Genomic DNA, 25,018 nt, shown 5'->3' with positions numbered 1-25,018 from the left:
TATCGATTTTTTTCTAACACTTGATAAAGGTACAGTGTTTGGTAGCAATCGCGATAACACGTGACCTGCCATAGGATTCAATGACCTAATATGTCCACTTATAAGCTATTTCTAGTCTATATGATAATGAAAACAAAATTATTTCTTACTTAAGTCAATTGACGTAATAGATGTAGTTACACACAGTAAGTCTGAGTTTCACACAGTCATCGGTCAAATGGAAGTCTACACCATTACCACTTATCATATAACGTTCATGTTTTCGCTATCAACACAACTCATAGCAGTTGTTGAAATTATGTTTACTATGGACAAAAACAAACTTGAAGTAAAGACAAGGCGGGATTCCGACAAAATGTGCGTTTTCTTCAGGTAAAGTTTTACTCAACTTACTAAATCCGACCGTTTTAGGTCAAATTATTATTACAAAAATAAAGAAAGCAGCTATCGGGTTTTTTTTACAAAATGAAAATAGTTCACTTGATATGCTCTAAGTGTGTTGGCATCATAATGATGTCATTGCACAGGGGTCACTCATGAGTCGAGTGTATGAAGAATGAATTGACGCTGTAAATCAGAATTATAGACAGCAGTGCCATATATCACCCATAAATATATATGTGTAGGCATAACACGAAAACATGTTAGAAGCCCATGATTCAGTCCTCGTTCTCACGGTCTAGAGCTATGTTATCAGAGGAGGCTACGAGGATCATTGAATTTCTTATGTTCTAGGAAAATATATATATGTATAGCTCTGTCAAACAACTGTTTCTTCTCACTCACGCATGCACTCACATACATTATACACACACCATGGCAATGACATCTTTCCTGGACCATCAGTACGTTTATGTACACACAGTTTCATTCGTATATCGAGACTGCCTTCTGTATTCTAAGGTAATCTACCAACACTCATTATCATCATGAATATGAAATTGTTTAATTAAATTTCAATTCATTGTACATTTCACAGTCTGGATGCCTTGAAATGGCAATCACATCCTTGATGTGGTGTCGCCATCATATGTATATATATATATATATATATATATACACACACATGTACACATACACACACACACACACACACATATATATATATATAACTCACCGAGTTATATATATATATATATATATATATATATATATATATATATATATATATATATATATATATATATATATATATATATATATATATATATATATATATATATATACGTATACACACACATATATTCCATTCTGATCCAGACATACCCCCTCTAGAGGAAGTACTTTAATTTTTTATAAGATTCCGACAAATTTACTTATATATTGGTTGGTCGATTCATGAGAAACTTACAAATATACAGGGCCGCCCTTTTCGACATTATCTTTCATATCACAAACGTCGTAGATCGTACTTCTCCAATAATAATCTGCACAGTTCGTCGTCTTATCTATCTATTATCATTGAATTGACAAACATTGCAACGAATGAAATATTGTCGTCAACCAACAAACAAACATGATATCATATCGTGCAGAGCAACGATAATAACGACATTCAGTTGATGTTCGTTTATTCAGATATATTATTATGTCGATTTATTATACCATGCACAAGCCATTGAGAACAAAAAATATGGAATATATACTGTGGTCGTTCTAGGTCACGACAACACACGTGTCTACGCCATTGGTTCTGCTATTTTCGAAATATGAGTCAAAACGTTCAAAATTGCCGTTACTTCCCCGATATTTCTTGGATATTACTGGCGCTGGTATAATTACATGTATATTATTCTCCAACATTTTTCTTCATTCAACCGGAAAATACTCTAGCAACTAATAGTGACAAAGGCCCCTTAAGTCACTCGTATTTTCCTTGGCTGAACGAAGAAAAACATTGGGAATGACATCTAATTAAACATCAGTTCGAATTGAATTAAGGTGTTCTTCTCCGTTTATCAATGAATTGTCTACTGTACAGTCGAAATAAAAAAAATCATGACTATTTATACAGCATGAAACGAATGACATTAAAGAAATTTCAAGAAAAAATATCATTTTCCAATATACTAGTGAGTTTAACGTATTGAAATTGTATGGAAATGAAGAAAGGTTATTACATGTACATTTCAATATGAAATACACAACAGTGCACGTGATGACGATGATTTGATGGCGAGCGTGAGTGGTCGCTGTCCAATGTGTATAGTGTTTACATGAACATTGCCAAAGCAAGGAAACATATTTACATGTATGGATACTATATACTATTTAGACACAGCATTGTGGGTGTATAAAGGCGGAGCAGGGTAAAGCAAAGTTAATATTATTCAAAAGTCTTAAGTACGTGACTTTTTATGATTTTTGGAGGGAATATCTTGAGTTTGAATGAGTGACTTTCTACATCTGTCCCTCATACATGCACAACGTATATATGCGAGCATTGTTAAGTGGGCAAGTCAGAAGTATTTAAAATCCAATGTGAAGTTTTTCAAAGAGAACATCGAATTATTATATAATTGTTCACAGTGTTTTAGTAACTATGTTTAAATAGCCCTGCCAGCCACACCTAAAAATGGTACCCCTTCCGTCTAACTTGCTCCTCTTAAGCTTTATAAATTACACCACTGACGGCGTTCTTTGGATAACCAATTTCCTGATTGGTGCTTTCACTACCCGTGAGCATGGTCACTGTCTTTTTTACTGAGCACACTATAGCCCATCCTACAGACTCAGGTTATACAATGTACCTCTGCTGCCACCCCTTCAACTCTACTACATTAGACAATAGCTCTGAGCAATAACGTCACTCAAAACATGGCGGAAACCGCTGAGGTCAAGATGAAATATTGTATGTTTGCTCGTTACAACTTTTCATCAGTTCTGTCATGTGATTCCAGGTTTACATAGGTATGTTGATCATAGTCACACATCGTCAGGTATTCCTGTAGGTTATAACAGTAAAAATTTGGTCAAATTAACTACAGAATAAATTATGATGAGTATATCATTTCAAAAACCCGACCATTTCAGATATTTAGTGTTTACATTTCTTTTAGTTTAAATACCGTCTTCAAGGAAAACGAAATTTATGTTTTTAAAACCTACACAGAAGACAGTGACACTTACATTTGTATAAACCTTATAAATGTCCACGTCTTTAAAGTTATAATTGTAGAAAACTAGTAGAAGACTAGACTGTCGACAGTCGCTCGCGCCTTTTTTTCCTACGTCTTATAAACTCCGATCCGGAGCAACACTACTATTATCGCATACTGATATCGAGGGTCGGCCCTCGATCACTCGGGCCTTCGGCCCTCGATATCAGTTTGCGATTAGACTAGTGTTGCGCCGGATCGGAGTTTAGATAAAACGTAGGAAAAAAAGGCGCGAGCGACTGTCGACAGTCTAGTAGAATTCGAAGACGAGATGGTTTAGAATTAACAATAGGGTAATAACTTTCATATCTTACCTTTGTGACATCTGAAGCCATTTTGCCCATTATATCATCGAGCTCCGAGAATGATGGTCTTTCCAGTGACGTCTTATTCCAACAGATTCTCATTATTTCGTATCTATTTACATTTTAATGAAAGACGAAGTATTGATTAGGAACAAACATAGATATGTATTCTGATGAATACCAAGAGAGAAATGTGTTAGATGGGCTATCTACAATACCAACAGACATTCAGACAGAGAAACATTCAGACAGACAGACAGACAGACAGACAGACAGACAGACAGACAGACAGACAGTGTAATTCGTTAAAGACAAAGATAATTCTATGTGTAAAAGCGACGAATGATAGAGACAGCGATCGATCGGATATTAATTTAGATGATATTTGTATTTCACATATTGTATCACTGCGAAGTTAAACTTTCGAATACATGAGTGCGATACTAATAGCAGGTCGTTAAGATCATATTTTAATTCAACATTAGGTACACGTTTACACTGTAAAGGTACTCACAGTTGTTCGCTACAATGTTTCGGCTTCAGCAATCTTTCTCCTCTGTTAAGTTTTTGTAAAACTTGTGATGACGTCATCGCTCCATACGGTGTAGCTGCTGTAAAAAATCAAAAAGAAATAATATCACACACTACACTACACTACATTACCGAAGTCGACAAGCGAGAAAAGCATACATATACGCTTGTGCATGGTAGGACAGACAGATAGACAGACAGACACACACACATACACACACACACACAGGCTGACAGACAGACAGACAGACAGGCACACAGACGAGGAGCGAAACAACAGGTTGTCAAATGATGCCCAATAACTCTGCATGTTTTCCCCAAATCGCGGCTCTGATACTTACCAAGTGTAATGATTTCCCACAGAACAATACCATACGACCAGACATCAGATTTCGTAGTGTATTCAGAGTCTACCAAAGATTCCAATGCCATCCATCGAATTGGTAAAGCTGTCTGTCAGTAGAAAGATATTTATCATGAATTTAAGTGCGACAATTCATGTTTTATAACTCGAATAACTTGTCATACTATGTATGAGGTTTTGAATATATACAATATTATACATGCCTATGTAATGTTACTTCTCCATGTTATGGTTATATGTACATCAAGTATGACAATCAGAAATGAGATCTCCGGATGAAACAAGTCAGTCACACTCTACCTGTGATGTTTTTACATAAACCATGGAACCACTATCACTGACGTCACGTGCGAGACCAAAGTCGGATATTTTACACATATTGTGTTCATCAAGTAGAACGTTTCTTGTTGCCAAATCACAATGTATGACCTGCATGTACAAGAAAAATCAACGATATACAAGTATAGAAAATATTTAAATGTTGCTAGGGTTGAACTATGTTGTTTGTACAATTTATCATAATGAAGCTGGAAGTCGAATGGTTAAGACGTGTAACACAAACAGTTGACAAACCTTTAATATTACGGAAAATTCAACAGAAACAATCCATGTTCAGGTTGTACTTGTACACTGTGCAACATTATCCCAGACATACCTTGACAGACTCTAGGAATCTCATTCCCTTTGAAATTTGCCAGGCAAAGTGTAGAAGATCCATGGATGTCAAATTACGACTACTTGGGTGTAGATTTTGATACATGTACGTACAGCTTGATCGACTTGATCGTAGGTGACTTTGTAAACTACCACCCGTCAATAGTTCTAAGATAATATAGACTGGGTCTGTAAAATAAATTCACTTCGTCACAAACACTCGTAGTAATTCAAAACACGACCCGATTAAATACTACATAATCTTCATTACAAGTCTGTTTGAAAGTGCGGTGAGCCTGGTCGACATTATAGGCTATTATGAATGGAGAGAGAGAGAGAGAGAGACAGACGCAAAAATGATGCATATATATCATGCTTTGTAGAGTAATTCCTCTTTACTTTTTTTGTTTTCAATATGTTTTCAATGTTTTCTGTTCTGTCAATATAGTCTTTATAATTTGATATTTGTTAACATGAATTCCCATCTGTGCCGGTACACAAATCTACCTGATATCGTACAGCAGCCAAGTAAACGAACTACATTTTGATTTGCTCCACCAAAAGACTTCATTATAGCTAACTCCCTTAAAAAGTCATCTTTGTCTGCTTGTTGGGTTACAGAATCTGAAGGGAAAAAAGAAAAATATGCTTTAATAGTCGGCACAGTGTTTAAAGATTAAAATAAGAAAACGGTTTCAAATGTATAGTTTTTATAAATGCCACAACAACAGGAGGACGTAGAATAAATAAGAATAATCCATTTTAGTTTTGAATTTAATGTGGTTAAATGAAATCACAGAACACAGTTACATCTTCACCTTTCAGCACTTTCACAGCTACAGGAGTATAAGAACCTGAATTACAGTCAATATTCAACGCATCAGCCCTTCTAACCTCACCAAATTCACCATGTCCAAGGATTGCATTGTCGTTAACATACAAATTTACACGTGGAAATTCCCATCCATCAGGGTTGTGTTCTCGTGAATCGATTTCATGACAGGGGAGCAACAGGTCAAGAACTTGCAAGCTGTCTATGCTCGTTTCATCAATTGTACTATCGTTCATTCCTTGATCATCACCGACATGTGACACCTAAATAACACAGAAAAAAATATATTCACTGTGTTAGTAATATCGACGGAGGAAAAATGAAAATATTCAAGTCCTTGACCAAAAAATGAACGGTATGCACTAAGGTCAATCCAGAATGATATTGATAAGAGAGCCTTCAGTATTTACAAGGGGGAAGGCCGGAGGAAATCACACAAAGTCCGTTAAGTAAAACATGACACCCCCCCCCCCCCATTCTCCATTTGTAAAAAAAAAAAGTCTCGTTTTGTAAAACATGACCCTCCCCATGACAATTGCATATACAGAACGTTAATCAATATTCCCATCACATATATACATACAAATTGAATGATTTTGACTCTAAAGCAATATTTATACATATCAAGTGACAAACAGTTAGTAAAAGACTGGCTAGTTACCTTTCTCCTATAATCATACACAATCTAGTTAGTATCTAAAACATGTTTTCCATGTTGTGCATACTCTGCCCGATTTGGTCACTCGCAAAAGTTCCCTGATATCATTGTCATCATCACCTTCACCTTCAGTATTGCCATTATCAGTGTCACTCTAATCTGACTCAATAGTACTACTTGAGTCAGTTACATGTATCACTGGTGCACTGTCAGTGTTCTCTATGACATTCAAAACTAAATCATCATCATCATCATCATCATCACCACCATCATCATCACCATCATATTTTAACAACAACATTCACAGTGTGAATGATAAGGTGAGATGGTACACTCAACAAAATGCATCGTTTTATCAAACAACTTTCTTACAACATATGAGGGTATTTTTATTTTTGTATTTCGGCATGTAAAGTACTCGTAAAAATAAATGTTAAGTGGTCATCTCACTTTTCCATATCAAAAACACACAAAAACAAATTGACAATAATTGAATCTTCAATTTGGTCACAATACTACGGATTGTGAAATGTTACCCTCCCCAAACATTTTAATGCAAAATATGACCCTCCCCAAGAACAGGTTTGTAAAATGTGACCCCCCCCCCATGATTCCCCAGGCCCTCTCCCCCTTGTAAATACTGAAGGCTCCCAATAACTAACAGCGTTAAAATATTATTCAACCCCAGTAAATATTACTCTGTATCTGAAAGAGAGATATCAATAAAATATATGTTTTGATTGTTTAAAAAAAATTATCTAAAGTTATACTAACGGAAGACGCACTGGTATCGTCTATGTGGTACTCGTCATTTTCCTGTCAAACAAAACATAGATTGAGAGAGAGAGAGAGAGAGAGAGAGAGAGAGAGAGAGAGAGAGAGAGAGAGAGAGAGAGAGAGAGAGAGAGAGAGAGAGAGAGAGAGAGAGAGAGAGAGAGAGAGACTTAATTCAATGAGGATGTTATAAGTCGTTACTCAGAGTTTCACGCTTTCTCAGCGATCATCAGACGACTGATAAAATTGGGATTGTCAAAGTCGATATATACACTTAACGGTTATGTATATATTGCATATATTGCGTAACAAGATGGTTAGACTAAACTGTTCCTTACGGAGGTTTACTTCTATAGTTGGCGAGGGAATATTTACTTTGGTATTTACTTTCAAAGATATATATATATGTTACACACACACACACACGTATATATATATATATATATATATATATATATATATATATATATATATATATATATATATATATATATATATATATATATATATATTTATATATATAACTCGGTGAGTATCAATCTGCTAAAACAGTGCTCTATACCTCAGTGGCAGAGCGTAATAGTTTTGGTAGTACTGGAACTCTTTCTTGGTTGTAACTTGTAAGTTGTCTGATGATCGCACAATGCGTGAAACTCCGAGTTACAACCAAGAAAGAGTTCCAGTACTACCAAAACTATATATATATATATATACATGTGTGTGTGTGTGTGTGTGTGTGTGTGTGTGTGTGTGTGTGTGAGGACTTCTCAATTGATAATTCGTATTAATCTTCCATCTTTCGTATTAAGTTATGGCCAAAATAGATGATTGGTTAAGTTTGTCAATCACTATGAGGATCCATTTGCTACAATTATTATTCTGGTTTTCTTCATGTTACATTCACCCTATTATAAATATTCTCAATATACAAATATTACTTAGTCTCTCCATGGTTAAATTATCATTACGTAATTATTACATTACCGTTGATATAAAAGTTAAGAAAGCTTTATTCATCTCAATACCACTGTATTCCTATTCGACTTTTGGATATATAGGATACGCGTACGTAACATATTCTTTCGAGGACTTTCAGAAATTAAACTTCTCTCTCTTTACTGTACTTGCAACTACCAACTCAAGACTCGAGCTGTGTTCGATAATTAATTTGACATTCAGTTGAAGGTTGTTCACCAGTGAAAGCCATCGGTAAATAATAAGCGAAACATCAAAATCTAACATTTACGATTGAAAGTAATAATTGTTATGAAAGATAAATGAATACATTACATATCCATGCGATCGACGTTGACGTATATTCCTCCTTTGTATCAGTACTAACAATATTAGTAATAGTACTATAATAACCACAGCAGCAAACACAGTTATTAATATTGGTAATTTATCAAAATCGAACTTGTTTTGGTCATCAGTTGATATACCGATTTGGAAATCTGAAACGAAATACAGAGGTGCACTATGTATCTTTTGTACAAAACAGTGGGTTTATAGTGAACACAGAAAGGTATAAAATTCAACACACACGTGTCTGCTTCAAATATCGTGAGATATTATAATTACCTAGAAGTGATAATAATTTTGAAATGTTATTTACCTTTCAAATTACCAGATATTACGGTCGTGTGTGATGACTCGGAGGGAGTGGAACTTGTAAATGAGGACGTTTGTAAGTGGGGATATTCTGAAACTAAACAACGAAGGAGCAGAGATAAGTAAACTTTTCACATCATCTGCTATTACAGTAACACATTAAAGGTAGGCATAAGTAAATATCAAATATCTCATTCAATGCCAGAAAGAGAACTTCGAACGACAGCAATTTCACAAAGGCCATTCATTCACTTATGCCAATAGAGGGCGCCATGATTCCGTAAAGTTGCATTCGCTACCAACCAAAATAGTTCTATTACAATGCAAGGTGTGGATCGAAACTACGTATACGTAATAATTGTACATTCACCCGTTGACATTTTCTGCCAATGGCAATGCATTCGGTACGGTAACGCACGGATTGTACTTTCCTTCTGTCATTAATTATTTGAATGATTTCTAATGATTTCCTGTGTTGTACTTAGTTAGCTTACTGTATTGTTGATGACTCAAATGAAATACTTTACGGGGGGGGGGGCACAGTACCGAATGAACCATATGTATATATACATATACATATACATATATATATATATATATATATATATATATATATATATATATATATATATATATATATATATATATATATGTGTGTGTGTGTGTGTGTGTGTGTGTGTGTGTGTATGTATATATATATATATATATATATATATATATATATATATATATATATATATATATATATATATATATATATATATATATATATATATATATATATATATATATATATATATATATATATATATATATAACTCGGTGAGTATCAATCTGCTTAGACAGTGCTCTATACCACAGTTGCAGAGCGTAATAGTTTTGGTAGTTCTGGAACTCTTTCGAGTTACAACCAAGAAAGAGTTCCAGAACTACCAAAACTATATATATATATATATATATATATATATATATATATATATATATATATATATATATATATATATATATATATATATATATATATATATATATATATATATATATATATATATATAGTATATATATGGTATGGTGTAATTTGAATATCTCGGGATAGTTTTTAACACTCGCAGTGCTTGCCATAGCACTACAGTTCAGTCAATGTGTAATCAATGTGTAATTTGTTTGTGTTATTGAGTATTGTGCCAACCAATCAAAACTATTACGCTCTGCCACTGCGGTATAGAGCACTGTCTTAGCAGATTGATACTCACCGAGTTATATATATATATATATATATATATATATATATATATATATATATATATATATATATATATATATATATATATATATATATATATATATATATATATATATATACTTTAAACATTTACCTTTGTCAACTGCCTCAAACAAAGACGGGGTTGTTTTCTTAAACGTTTGCGGAGTCTTTGTCTCTACAATTAAGCGATATACACACATTGACATGAGATTTTAACTGACATTGCAGTATAGTTGCTACAAATAAAAACTATATATCAAAATCCAGACATTCAACTACTACATTACATTGTTTGGGGGATAACGAATTTTCATTTCTATCACCCACTACTTTGTATGCGTATAGCATTTTATCTGACAAGTGTAGACTCAAGCAACTACAACTGAGAAAGTGACAGTGAAAAACTGTGAAGCAATTTTGTAGTATTGTGTTAAACAAAACGTCACCTTGCTGTAATCGGCTGACAGTATATTTGATCAATATACTATAATATGGGGTTTTAAAATAGGATTTCTTGTCTTAGTACTAAAGAAAAACATTGCTATGGAAACGGGAAATATTCAAATTACACCATACCATTTGCAACATTTAACGTGCACGAGATCTCGCGATAGTTTTTAACACTCGCAGTGTTTGCCATAGCACTACAGTTCAGTCAATGTGTAATCAATGTGTAATTTGTTGGTGTTATTGAGTATTGTGCCAACTTGTTGACGATAAACTTCTGTTGATAGGTCTCCATGAAGTGGTACAAGGTCACCATATAAATACCACGTAGCGTTTGCCTTCCAACTGTCAAGAATAGCTTCACAAAACACAGTAAATGGTGCCTTACCTAATCGAGTACTTGTACGATCCCGTTTACCGATGGTCGTGTCTTCAGTTCGTATTTGTAACGTCAATGGCTCTGTACAAATTTGTAATGGAGGGATGGAAATTGCTTATTGTTGTTTTACATTACACACAATAAATATATAGTTCATTCTTGATATTGCCTGTAGGGGGTATGAGATACTTCATACGCGGTAACTAAAGAAGTTCGTTTATTGAGTTTCTGTGACATTGTGTGATCGTCCCTTATCAAGTTTATGAATCTGAAAGGCTTAAGTCAAGTTTTCATATTTTACACCTTAAATGATAGGCATAGAGGTGTACAATAGAAAATATGAGAGTGTAGTAGTCACCAATCGTCTCGTTCATAGAATAAATATTTTGAGCCAAACATAAGATTACCGTATACTCTAGACAAGTCATGCAGACTGTGACGTACTGAAATCGACAAAAATTGGTACTACCTGTCACTGACAGTTGAACATGCCCGATGCTTTGATCACTGGACGGAGCAGATATGGTATATCGGCACTCATATAGACCATTGTCAGATAATTCCACGGTCTTTATTCTTAATGCTAGAACTTCGACAACTTCATATTTGTCTTGACGGATGGACTTTTTGGGACCGTCAACTACTTTCAGTGCCAGAAACTGACCACTTCTCTCCCAGCGAACGGACGATATTGTTTCTTCTTCATTATATGTGACCGGACAGGTCAAATCAACCGAGGACCCCACGTTTCCGTACTTTACCAGTGACGATTGATCCGCACAAACGTTATGCTGGACTGCAGATAGGACACAAACACTATAGTAAACGTTGATTTTTGAACTAACATATTCAGGTGATTATATTGTAGGTCAAATCGCCATTTCTACAGTTGCAATCAGCTGGTGCAGCCAGCGACGCTTTCCTTGTAAAAAGCTTTCCCTACGTAATATTTAGCTGAAGGACAGTTTTTTCCAGTTTTCAGTGGAAGGATAAAGGATAGACGAAAACGGATTCTGCTTTTTTTCAATTCGATATTTCCTACACCATTCGTGGAAGGGCATATAAGAACAGCTGGTACCTACCTCTCAATTTTCAGACGATTTGTATTCGAATGTAAACAAGTTAATGTGGTATAAAAATATCTGTCACTTGAATATATATATTTCTGTCTAATATATTGCATGGACATGATATACTTAGTGACCAAGAGAACGTATTATATATCTGGCTTGTTACTTAATTTAAATTACATTTATTGCTGCCTTTGATATTCCGACGACGAGAGATTTCTCCCCATCGTCTATGGTATAACAAAGGCACAACATTCAAGCAAAGTAATATTGAAAGTAACTAATGGGTATCAGTATATTTTAATTAGTTTGGTCCAGCCTTGAGATGACATACACTCAACACGTCAACGAATTCATGCCAATCATATATTGGTACGTTCAGTGGCGTGATTAGTGACTCACCATATAAGGGAAAGCCTTGAATCAATAAAAATTGACTGGAGAATAGGCCAGCATGGAAAAGCTACCCTTTCATTTGTGCATTAATTAAAAAAACGCCGATCAAAAGTTAACAAAATAATGAATATGAACAAAGATACAAATTCAAAAGATAGTCACTGTAAGGCAACATTCATTAAGTTATTAGAAAATATAAATGCAAAAGTAATTACATCTCGTTACTTGGATACGTCATCTGTTATAAAATATAGGCAACCAGAGTCACATTAATTGTACCTAGCACCCATACTAACCTGCGCAAAACAATGTTGCTGTCCCTAGATACAGTAATGACAGCCAGCCCATTATCGACATGTTTAACCTTTCAATGATACCAAACAAGTCCCGGACAAAGTGGAGAAGGCTTACATCATATACCCAATATTATCGCTACTCTTCGATCACGTGATCATTAAATAAACGATAATAAATCCTGATGATTCATGAGTACGACCTCTCCATTTGTATTCAGAAATTAATTATCTCCCATAAGAGATAGGTTTTGTGGTCTGTCTGCCTGTCTGCCTGTCTGTATGTCTGTCTGTCTGTCTGTCTGTCTGTCTGTCTGTCTGTCTGTCTGTCTGTCTGCAGATGAATGTATAATCTTTTATTGTTAATGTATGCCTAAAATTTTATAATGTCATGTTGTTGCCTCACACATATCCTTTTGTTAACTTATTAAAACTCATTTTTCCATGTGCAACTTGTTCAGAAATCCATAAACTTGCCAACACTTCAAACGTACTCTGCACTAAGTTATTCCAATCTCTCCTTGTAAATGTGCAATATGTACAAACGTAGCAAAAGAATGTACTGTAACTCACGTCATGTATTTTGGACAATAGAACAACATCCATAAAACAACACAGTGTGTTTCAGCATGTTTACCTCGAGTGATTGCATCACCTCATAAGTAAAGTGGTCAAGGATACAACGTCTCGAAATGATAATGACTAGTAGTCACTATTCATTCCGCACTATGTCAACGCGAGTTTATAGATTCGGAGAAGACTGAAATAACCTCTAGGACTGAAAATGTATTCAATTATATTTTATCATGCACCCTAATTATAAGTGAACCCTGTTATCGAAACTAGAGAGTGGATTAGACTCATGGCGAATGTGAAGGAATTCTAGACTTTGGGCAATTTTCGCCATTTCATTTTCCATGCTCACATCATGTTCCCGGAACAATACAATACAATACAATACCTTAGGATGACAATGATGTTTTATGGAAATCCGTTATCGATGAATAAAAATACAATGTGGATATGGTATTGGCAAAGAAATTAGTTTTTTTTACTGGTAACCTGTGCATTATGGACAACTTTAGACTCTCTGAGATAGCAAACCAAAGGCATACATTTAGGCTTACTATTATTCAGTGTACTTGCAATTGTACAAGTGTAAAATTCACAGAATTCATATTACCATTCCCTTCGTATTGTGTAATTATAAAAGTCTATTTTTTTAATTTTTTTTTAAAACTGCGATTCCCTCAAGTATACGGATAATACTTGCATTCATACACAAATTCTGGTCTTACACTTTTGATTGCACACGTGCATATTTCATCAAGTTTTGATTCTTTCTAATAACTTCGGTTTTGAGCTGATATGTCATTTTGTGAAACAAACCGTGTCTACTTGTGGTATTGGCAAAACACGAGTTAAGTCTATGTTGTTTTTCTTTATAAGGAAGGTTAATTCCATAGTCTTGTATCTCAAGCTTAAGGATGAGAATCTAATATCTTTTTAAAAAAAACAGATTATTCAATTCATAATTTTTACAGAAATGTTTGATGAATACAGCAGAAGAAAATCTATTGTTCTTCAGGTGACCGAAAATTGACCCGTCACGTCACACAAAATGCGATATCGTCGGGTTTTTAAAAGTGTAACGTTGTTTAGTATAAAATTTGTTGACCTTTCACCTTACGCACAATGGTGATACTGATCTAGAAGGTCATTCCAGGTAACAGTATGGATGTACAGAGATGCAAAGTATTGTATGCAAATTATCATGCGAGGTTTGCAAAATACGTCCGTTAATAGAACTGTCTCGACAAACAAAGAAACTACTGTTACACAGTGAACCTTCTTTATTGCAAACTAACCAAAGTGCAAATGTATATAAGTAGCTAGCTTAATCCTTTGTTTGAGATAGTTGTGTTGTTATCATCAGATTCAGCTAATGTGAATCATGGCCGATCTTTTTACGGTCAGAATTTCAAACCTGCTAAGCGACCTTGGTTTCATTATCGTACGATCATATCGTACATCTCAAAACAGTTTCAGAATAATATACATCTTCAAGAAATCACAGTGAAAACCTCTAGATTGCTCGTACATAGCGAATGTGTAGGTTATCTTAGTTACATATGTTACATACATATACATATACATACAAAGATACCAGTCAGCAATAAATTAAATTTATAATCTGACATTTACAAACAAAATGATATGTTCGCCATCTGAAAGTACATAAACTTTGCAAAATCAGTCATATGGATATTGTGTTCTACTCAGTGTGTATTATCTAGGATTGTACCTGATTTTCTTACTATATTCAGTGTTCTTTCTTTTGTTCGTGAAAAACTGCCCTGTTTGTGACACCTCTTGCAATCGATGATTAACTTTTATTGGCATTGTTCCAGAAAATGACCAGATGACAGGATCATACGATATATCACACCACTAGTAATACGAGTGTTGATTTGTCATACCGATATGGTGCGAGAACCTTGTGCAATCGTATTTATTAGGTATAAGGCATCGTTGACGTGTGAGTTAATCTACCTCAGAGAGTACAGTGCCACTATGGCGTGTACAAGGACGGTGGTCCCTCTTTTACTTGTCGCATGGGCAGTTTTAGTTCTCGGTAGGTATACTGTATTACACCAACCTTTTTACTTCCTTGATTATCCAATTCTGAGGTGGTTTTGTTTTGAAGATGTGTGTTTTATTCATCACTTTAGTCAAGAAAAGAAGTGGGTCAGTGTGGAAATACACTGAAATTGGTATTGCCGTAAACATCAAAATTAATGTATAGCCCAAAACACAACTAATTTACATGATCACACACTTATGCCTACTATCACAACGTTCTTTCAAATCAACAGGTCGTGATAGTTCGCCAAAGGAGTTGACTAGTACTCGTACTATATTCACAAGAATTGGACAAACAAAGACATTAACATGTCCGTACGACACCCCAAGTAATGTACATGTGACCTCGGTTAGATGGGAGGATGCGAACAGTGGCAGATTTATTGGATTTAAGTACAAGGATGGTGACGACAAGTACATAGACAGTCAGAAATACAACATAGATAGTTTTACGAGCTTGACAATCCGAAAAGTTACTTTATCAGACGAAAGTAAATATCGGTGCATGGTAACATTTAAGGCGACAAATGGAAAAGATGAGCAGGGTCATGGATTTGTTAAACTTAAAATATACAGTAAGTATATCAAGCATCTAAACATATCAAATAGCATTGGTAGCGATAACATTGATAACAAGGAACACGACCTAATGGTCGATTCCGGATGTCTCTTGCTAATGTATGTCGATCATGCTCTGGAAAGTAAAGATTCGTTTCCGTGGTGCCATTTTCTTAGAAATTAAAATATAATTATTTGTTGTTGTTGATGTTGTTGTTGCTGTTGTTTTTGTTGTTGTTGTTGTTGTTGTTGTTGTTGTTGTTGTTGTTGTTGTTGTTGTTGTTGTTTTGGTAAAAGGGAAAGGAGATACTAATTCGTCTTTTCTTTTTATTACAGGTCCCTTCAAAGTATCACTTGACTTAGAAAGTAAAGACCAGACTACAGACACAATGGTTGTTATCGAGAAAACAATGTTCAATGCGACATGCAAGACATCGAAGGGAAGACCAGAAACCAACTTTACATGGTATTTCAACGATGAGCCAATTTCAAAGTACAGACATTTGCATGCCAAAATCAGTATGGGAATGTGTAAAATCAGGCTAGGAATTTCGTACGACTGTTCGAGTATACTTTTCATCAAGCAAGTCAAGACTCACCACACCGGAAAGTATTCCTGTAAAGCTGAAATCATCGGCATGGAGACAGAGAAACAAGAGCACGTTGAATTCATTCTTGAAGTTAAAACAGGTAAAGATAATACAAATTTTGGACAGAGTTGTAAATAGCAACTCTGATGGTGGTACATATTTAATATGAAACCATGCAATGTTCCCCCTTCCGCATCAATATGTATGAATATAGTTTAATCAAGATTTTTTTAGCCGTTTTAATCATTAAAATAGTTAAGAAAAAAGTCTTGTTTTTTATTATTTCATAAGAAGGAAAAGGGAATACATGATAAAACAAAGTACAAACAAATCACAAGACTAATACAGACAACAAAAAAGCACCAACATGTCAAAATATGTAATAAGTGGCCCCAAGTTTTTTTTTACTATTTTTTTTACCATTAAATGCATTTAAACATCAGAGAAATGTTATCTAGTCAAACTGACCTAGTGTCATGACAGACCCGTTTATCATTACCTTAGACTAAGAATAATTTATTTCAGTTGATGGAGTACATTTTAAGTTATATGTAGACAAATATGTGTACACATTGCTATGTATTATCATGTGCCCTTTTGAATTGTAGGATCATATCTTAGACACCAATTGACAGCCCATTAGTATTTGGGGCTCTGTCTCCGAGACTTGCTATAGTTAAAAATGGCAAAACATGTCCTTTCAAATCGGTCATACCTCTATCTACTACCATGACAGAAAAGTAACTTGCAATTTTTCTCTCCATCTTTCTGTCTACAGCTGACGACCACCTATTATTAGGAAATGGTGGCCAAAGTCTTCAATCGTCAACACGTTTGACTTGGTTCATTCAAATGTGTGTTACATTTGTATCTTTCTTCTGCAAATGGTGATTTCCGGAAGAAACTATGCATGAAATTGTGCTCAAAACGCACGTGCACTTTTGTAAACCGTTCAATACGACATCTCCTGGGTTATTATCAAAAACTATATATTCAATTTGTCTCATTGCTCCCAATAGTCGCACTTTTTCCTTGGTTCGCTAACAACCAAACTTCTCAACCATTTACACTCTGGACACCCTAAAAATTGATGTCTACATCATTTACACCTATCATATTTGATCATATTTTCTTTCCGGCTTTAGCAACGTTAAAAATATCTTGCTCGACAGAGTCAATTAAATCTGTTTTAATGTTAAACCCTCAATATCAATAAAATATTAACAAGAACGTTTCCTTTTATAAGAATAAAATTTAGAAATTACCGAATTGACTCTAAACTGTGTTCGTATTAAGCGTAAGGAGTATATGATATATGTGCTCGATTTGATAAATAATAGCGGTTCAAACTCCTTGTACTGGTTGTTACATTAGTACGTGCATGCATTGACTTTTTCTGTAATGCGGCAAATACATGTAGTGTACTTGCAACCTAGTAGACTGAGCTAATTATGCAAGTCCACACAAACTTTGGAACACATCAGAGAGAATCGACTAGCTTCACGTCACTTCACTTCACCAATGTAAGGTGTCAACTCAACATGTCAACCAATTTTCTGTTATATGATTAAAACGAAATTGAAGACGAATGTCACTTTAATCATTTGTCCATTTTTACTAATATAAAGGAACAGTATACTACTATACTGCCCCAAACTATCTTCATCCACTTTCTAATGGATCGAGTATTTGTCGACTTGTTATCTACTGTACTTCAATGTTTTATCAGTTTTGTATGACATTGAGTGGATTTGTAATATATTCTTTATTTAATAAACATCTAAACATTATCTTAGAGTTATTTTCGTGCTGCAATGTCTCGTCTTTCTCTTTCTCTTGTAAGCTACGTACCGTATTTGGGCTGATGGCCTGCGAGTACGAAATAAAGTGAATTTATTTTTTAAGGAACAAACCGTCAACTTAGTGATTTTTACTTCTATACTTGGGCTACAACTGGGGGTGGGTACTCAGCTGGGTAATGAGTACAGTTGTGTCCTGGTAGATTAAAATTACAAGCACAAAAGTCATGAAACAAATTATAGAAACTACTACGACTTCCAAAAGCTTGGAAAATGTCAAAATTGGTAATTAGGATGTCCAACATATGAAATCAAAGATTACAATGCTTTCAAAGAGGGGTCAAACCTCTACATAATGCTTAAAAATCAAGAGTCAAAAGTCTACATGGGTCGAAAACATGGGCTCATCAAACAGCGGTGCATATATATCCTAACTGTGTGATTACTCAAACCCCCGTCAGAGCCCTTCATTTAGTGGGAGTGAACAGAATCATAAGTATCACCCAACGTGCGAATTAACAAGTCCAAGACCAGCAGATTTTTGTAAGGACAAACAGTTTTGCAGGACTGTCCCAACTTTTTGTCCTTATGGTCGATTGAAATTGTATTGAATGTATAAAGTTTATTCAATGCTATATCCAAATTTTACCAACACCAATCTGTCGCCCATTTTTAATCTAGCAGCTTGTGCCTGTTTTACGCATACCAAAATATTTGGTGTTAGCTTTATTCATAGGACACACATTTGATAATTCATTTTGAATGCCATTATTACTTCCCGTAAAGGGAGGCTATGTTATACTTCTGTGTGTGTGTGTGTGTGTGTGTGTGTGTGTGTGTGTGTATGTGTGCTTACTTATATGTGTATGTCCGTCCGTCCGTCCGTCCACCCACCCGTCATGTGGTCACGATATCTCGAAATCTCTAACACATGGTAATGTCAAGAGCTGGTTAGATTTTGGTAAGCATTCCATGAATATTAATTAGTAATTTGCATAATATATGTTTTTAGTAATTCGGCTATATCTTAAGAATGCATACACAAATTCAGTATAATTTGGTACATATGTTAACCATAACAAAACGCATATGTCCTAGAAATGTTGATGTAGGTTTTAGTTTTAATAAGTAATTTGCATAATTTAAGTAATTAAGCTACATCTTAAGAATGCACATTTCAAATTTCTTATTATAATTTGGCACATACATCAGCCATAACAAAGCACACATATCCTATAAAGCCTGTGTGCTTACATTTTTAGTTTCAAATGATTACTTTGCATAATTAATGATTTTAGGTATTTAGGTTTAATATATCTTAAGAACGCAAGCTTCAAATTTCATATAATTTGGTACATATATCGACCATAATAATGTGCACATGTCTTAAGAAGTTTTTTGACAAAATATTTAGATTTAATTAATTAATTTCATAATGATTTTTAGCAATTAGGCTGTATCTTAATAATGCAAGCTTCAAATTCCATGGTGCATTCATTGATGATGACAATGTGCATGTTTGCTATAGTCTTTTATAGTAAAAAGACATTTGCATAATTACTAACATTTTTATTAATAGGCCATATTTTAGAATGCAGGGTTCAAATTTCATATATTTTAGAACATCATACATCTTACATCAAACACAACAAAGCGTACATGTACAATAAAGCTTGTTGATGTAGATTTTAGTTTTAATGAATAATTTGCATTATTAATGATTTTCGGTAATTAGGCTATTTTTTGATAATTAAGCAATATCTTTAGAATGCAAGCTTTAAATTTCAGATACTTTAGTACATGCATTGATGGTAAAGAAATACATGTATCATTTTAAGCTTGTTGATGTAATTTATAACCTTAATGTTTCATTTGCATAATTAGGTAATGCCATAAGATTGAGGCTTCAAATATCATATAGTTGCATATAATTTTTTTTTTTTTTCAATTTACTGGTACATCTTGTTGGATAACTATTACTCAGAACTCTACTTTCCAACAATGTAGGTATGGACAAAAATATGTGGTTTTGCCATTACGGAGGGCATTCAGTTTACATCTGATCTGTATGTGATTTCATATATTTTGACTGTTAAACTTAAAAGACTTCGTCCTTTTCCGAGTTTAATTCGCTACAGGAGGCCATTCACTAGTACAACGGCTTTACACCCTACGATTAAAAACTAAAGTAAACGCCTCCATTTAGAAAACAAAGCATTGTTACAGTCGTATTTGTATGCATTTTGAACATTGAACCTGGTCAACTTCATTGTTATTATTGTTATCGATGCATTAATCGACTATGATAAATGTCAGGCTGTGACTGTTAGCTGCCTGAACTAAACCTATTGGAACACTTTTCTTTAAAAAACGCTACTATGCTGTTCAAGTCAAAACTCAGTAAGACGGTGTGTGATAATTATATATTTTTTATTTCTTTGCGTCACCCTGGTCTAATTTTGCCTTACTTACTATTATACTTTGTTTTTATAGAGGTTTAAAATATACAGTAAGAAACAATTTAATTCATTATCGATGGTGCCCAGGTACAAAGTTGAGAACATTAATTAAAGCAAAAGACGATTTTGATAATTAGTGTGACGTGAACTGTAATTCGATGTATATGTTTGTTTGATTGTTTGGGTTTTTTGGGTTTTTTGTTGTTTTTTTTATTCAAGGATGGTGCAACCGAATGCAATTTAAGCACTCTTAGTCTATAATAAATTATAAACAAAAACAATATAATCATCCTGTCTTTAATCAGCCTCTCAATCATGTGTAATTACATAGAAATGGAAAGTCATGCACGCAAAACACAACCTTTAAATCAGATCAATATCATATTAGAAACTCGTATGGTGTTGAAAAATACTTCGAATACTTTGGGTAATTTAGTTAAATTAACGCTTTGTACGTATGGGGTGACTGCTGGTCCACTGCAACGATGCAATTGTATGCAAATGATCTAGCTATAATGTTTACCTATACGAAATACGTGCTTGAAGATCACTATCTCAATTATTACCTTGTAAGGTATTCTTCTTCAACAATAACATATACTGTGCAAAACACGGTGTCCTTGCATTAGTAACTTATTCACGAATGTCGAGTTCAGTCGCCGCATACTGTAAATGCATTTTGTTGACGAAGAGGTTTTAATGTAGAGCTGACCACTATGAAGCGAGTGACGACAACCACGGTCCGCCTTGTGACGTTAACAATTATCTTCCTCAGTAAGTATACGCCATTTCATTTTTTCGTTGCTGTTTCAAATAAATTCATCTTCATGACATTGTTCACTTTCTTATTAAAGAGCTAAGGTACGCCAAACCTGACAATTTTCTCAGACATGATAAATTATATGTTACCTTTCAAACTGAACCTAATTGCTCTCAGTGCTACACATTGAATTATATCCCCTTTGTTAGTTCATTATTCATGGGTGTCTATGTAAATACGATGTAAATTTTCACTTCATTCAGGATGGAAAACTCTTCAGTAAGAAATGTTGATGTGTGCATGAAGTTAGGTCTATTAACTTAGTATAATATCAAAAGTGTTTATTTATTTCTAATCAGTACGCAAAGGGATATCGAAAGATTGACAAACGTGAATATCCTGTAGAAAAGGACTCCCTTTGCAAACAAAGACGTGAAATCTTGAAGCGAACAGTGTGAGGTCATTTTCTTTGAAATTATATGGCTCAACAGGATGTTGATTCTAGATTTAATGTTACGTAAGTTTGATATATGATTAAAGAACATCAAAGCGCGTGCACTATAATTAATAATGTATTTTCATTTCTTTTACATTCTACAGTTAGTGGTACTTTTGCGGCGCAACAGACACAATTTGCACGTATTGGAACTGCAGTAACTATTAGGTGTCCAGTTGAACCCCCTAGCGATAAGCGCATTGCCTTTTCGTCGATTCGATGGGTGAATGACAACACAGATGGCTTTATTGCTGCACAAATCCCCGATGGTATTAAGTTTGACAAATACATAGACTCTGGAAAATACACGGTGCATAGTATACCTGCCTTGACGATTCATGACGTTACTTTGTCTGACGAGGGTACATATAGATGTACGGTGACGTTGAAGTCAGAAACAGGCGAGGAACAGCAAGCACATGGCATGGTACACCTTACGATACACAGTAAGTAGTCAAACATTACAAGATTCTTAGACGTTACTGGATAATGATATTGACATGTAAGATTCAATCCATAAGTTCCAGCAAATTTGTGTCACGTAATTATAGTTGTATTAGACATAAATGAGTAGACAAGCAAGAATGCCATGAAATACTTTGTAATTATAAAGTTACGCTTTAAATGACTTGTGATATGTGTTATCTTATATTATGCTTTATATTAACGAACATGACAGTCAACTACTCTTTTATTTATTAATTTGCCATATATTTACTTGTTTAAAATTCCAGTTCCTTTCAAACTATCGCTGGGTTTATCTGAGACTTCGACCGAGGCAGGAAATGTACTGATTGCTGAGAAAACAAGGTTAAGTGCAACGTGTAAGACAACGTCGGGGAGACCAAAGACCACATTTACGTGGTATTTCAACGGTCAACCAATATCTAACAACAGACATTTCCGCATAAATGATGAGAATTGCGTTATAGGGATAGATGGCTCTTTCAACTGTACAAGTCAGCTGGTTATCAACAAAATGCATGTCCGTTACGATGGCAACTACACGTGCAAAGCTGAAATTCCAGGATTGGAATCAGGCGTTCAAACAAAGACGTTTTCTCTTCAAGTTAAACCAAGTAAAACAGGTAGGATTAATACGTTCTTAAATAATTTCTCTGAATTTGTATCGATGAAAGCATTATTCAATTAAATATATGTGCTCTTCTTTTGCTGACGTGTGATGATCGAAAAATTGTGAATAACTAAACACAAATGCCTATTTATAATTTATTTTCAAAATATATCACCTGTGTTTAAAATATTTCATACTAAAAAATTGTTAAATAGGAAAACGAACCTAACATGATACACAGTCACATACAGTGAAATATCTTAACCCCTTCATTCGATTCCTCTTGATCTTTCCAGATATTGATGTTCAAGTTGACGAACCTCTGTCAGAAAATGCTGGACACAGCCTTCGACCTTCAACATTGGGGACTTGGGTTATTCAAATTTTTCTCATCTTGTTTTTGCAAAGGACATTTTTTGGATACAGAATGGGAGATACTAGATACTTTGTCCATGTGCCCTGTGTTTGAGTCTACCACCTTTATTTTGCTGGATATTTCAAACGAATAGTTATACAGTCAAAACAACAAGTTATCCATTTACAGATCATCTTGAAAACTGCCTTCAATGCCTAAACATTTACACATCAAACAGAATGTTTGCACTTATTTTTTTTAATAACCTTTGAATATCTACTACCAGTTTATCTTGTTTTGTAATAGAATTGAAGTCAAGAGCATTTAGTGTTTATCCTTCTTTAGTGTCTTAGAAAAGTTTTGGCCAATTTAAGAACACAGTAAACTGTTAATAAATTCTGTCGAAACAAAACATCCGTTGTCAGAAAAGTGTAACTTCTGAATATGATTCAATGTTTGTGTTTGTCGATTTTTATTGTTTATTGTTTGGTTATTTTTATATGAAACAATATGATATCGGAATTAATAGTTGTAGTAAAAAATGATGTGATAATCAATCCCATGTATTTGTTTTGTGGTTTCCCCATTACACTCATAGAGTAGAAGTTTCAACCCAGTCTGTCATGCACCCTACAAACAAAGGCTTTATTGCTACGATACCATAATATATCTAGATGCTGTACACTGCTTATATCCAAATCGACAACTTATCGATATAGGCCGTAGATCAAAGTGCATCGGACCTCATCATTTATCGTGTAAAGTGACCGCTCATCCAGTGACACACCAACCCACATACTAATAGTGGAATCGTCTATAGGTGAAGTTAACCCCCGACCCCATTTTAAATGTAACTGGAGAGAGACTACCGTTTTCTTCATGACTACCTACTTCAGTACAGTGATTTGTGTTTATTTATCAGAATATGCATTTGTGTTCGAGGGGAATGAACGTAGCTGTGCAATCATCGCCGCTTGGAAACTTTGCCACAGTGATATGGCGTACGTTTATTTGCATTGTGGCCTATGTAGTGGACTTTAATATTAAGGTATATGATCTAGCGACACTTTGTCCTCAATTATCCTTTTGGCAGTCAGACATACAGACAGTGATTATCACTATCTTTAGTGGCGATTTCTTCTATTCCCCTTTGTAAACGTGTGGTTGGTTTTCGTTATGTCGGCAAATGTACAATGATGTTCCCATGTTAGTTCGTTTTACCTTGCTTATCATTGTTTTAAAACCTAAAATGAGGAAATTAATAAATCACCAAAATTGAATTTGTACATTTCTAGCTATAAAGTTATACGAACTAAATGTGTCGTAAAGTTCTGACTACTTACCATGGCAAGTGCCGTGTTTACATATGTTTATGTTGACGGTTCATATGTCTCATCCATACCTGAGTACTGCCCTTTTAATCCAAGGCCTGGTAAACGTTACAAAATTCATGGTGAAACTTATAAAATGTCGTTGAATATATTCCTTTCAATTTGCAAAGATATCATATCCAAAAGTTCCTTGTTTAACCGTTCTTACAACAGTTC

General features: G+C 34.5%; 3 protein-coding genes across 4 annotated transcripts; 2 read left to right on the top strand and 1 right to left on the bottom strand.

The window, feature by feature from the left end:
* Nucleotides 1–1,698: 1,698 nt before the first annotated feature.
* On the bottom strand, nt 1,699–24,930 carry LOC144434953 (tyrosine kinase receptor Cad96Ca-like). The gene is made up of 9 exons (XM_078123484.1): nt 24,815–24,930; nt 5,831–6,107; nt 5,520–5,636; nt 5,014–5,201; nt 4,659–4,787; nt 4,336–4,447; nt 3,978–4,074; nt 3,473–3,575; nt 1,699–2,945 (listed from the first exon to the last, which is right to left on the bottom strand). Exons 1-9 carry the CDS (start codon nt 24,815–24,817, stop codon nt 2,865–2,867), a joined length of 1,107 nt encoding a protein of 368 aa, XP_077979610.1. The 5' UTR covers nt 24,818–24,930; the 3' UTR covers nt 1,699–2,864.
* Nucleotides 14,149–18,233, top strand: LOC144435594 (uncharacterized). 2 transcript variants are annotated; one of them, XM_078124183.1, is made up of 4 exons: nt 14,149–15,371; nt 15,623–15,954; nt 16,274–16,627; nt 17,306–18,233. In XM_078124183.1, exons 1-4 carry the CDS (start codon nt 15,352–15,354, stop codon nt 17,416–17,418), a joined length of 819 nt encoding a protein of 272 aa, XP_077980309.1. In that variant the 5' UTR covers nt 14,149–15,351; the 3' UTR covers nt 17,419–18,233. The 2 variants fall into 2 exon arrangements, with proteins under 2 accessions (XP_077980309.1, XP_077980308.1); XM_078124182.1 differs by having other exon boundaries at nt 15,613–15,954.
* On the top strand, nt 21,407–23,750 carry LOC144435961 (protein turtle homolog B-like). Its single transcript, XM_078124606.1, has 4 exons — nt 21,407–21,559; nt 22,146–22,487; nt 22,776–23,129; nt 23,413–23,750. Exons 1-4 carry the CDS (start codon nt 21,502–21,504, stop codon nt 23,583–23,585), a joined length of 927 nt encoding a protein of 308 aa, XP_077980732.1. The 5' UTR covers nt 21,407–21,501; the 3' UTR covers nt 23,586–23,750.
* Nucleotides 24,931–25,018: the final 88 nt, after the last annotated feature.

Source organism: Glandiceps talaboti, chromosome 5 (assembly GCF_964340395.1).
Source record: "Glandiceps talaboti chromosome 5, keGlaTala1.1, whole genome shotgun sequence".
NCBI lineage: Eukaryota > Metazoa > Hemichordata > Enteropneusta > Spengelidae > Glandiceps > Glandiceps talaboti.
This window is presented reverse-complemented; position numbering and strand designations above follow the sequence as displayed.

What these genes read in the sequence shown, in the direction of transcription:
- LOC144435594 (XM_078124182.1), top strand. Translation starts at nt 15,221, where the DNA reads ATGGTGCGAGAACCTTGTGCAATCGTATTTATTAGGTATAAGGCATCG. An exon ending in TGTTAAACTTAAAATATACA is followed by an intron (nt 15,955 to 16,273) that starts GTAAGTATATCA and finishes TTTTTATTACAG; the next exon opens with GTCCCTTCAAAGTATCACTT. An exon ending in CATTCTTGAAGTTAAAACAG is followed by an intron (nt 16,628 to 17,305) that starts GTAAAGATAATA and finishes TTCTGTCTACAG; the next exon opens with CTGACGACCACCTATTATTA.
- LOC144435961 (XM_078124606.1), top strand. Translation starts at nt 21,502, where the DNA reads ATGAAGCGAGTGACGACAACCACGGTCCGCCTTGTGACGTTAACAATT. An exon ending in GTTAACAATTATCTTCCTCA is followed by an intron (nt 21,560 to 22,145) that starts GTAAGTATACGC and finishes TACATTCTACAG; the next exon opens with TTAGTGGTACTTTTGCGGCG. An exon ending in GGTACACCTTACGATACACA is followed by an intron (nt 22,488 to 22,775) that starts GTAAGTAGTCAA and finishes TTAAAATTCCAG; the next exon opens with TTCCTTTCAAACTATCGCTG.
- LOC144434953 (XM_078123484.1), bottom strand. An exon ending in AGCTGTGAAAGTGCTGAAAG is followed by an intron (nt 5,637 to 5,830) that starts GTGAAGATGTAA and finishes TTTTCCCTTCAG; the next exon opens with ATTCTGTAACCCAACAAGCA. An exon ending in GATTCCTAGAGTCTGTCAAG is followed by an intron (nt 4,788 to 5,013) that starts GTATGTCTGGGA and finishes TTGTACATGCAG; the next exon opens with GTCATACATTGTGATTTGGC.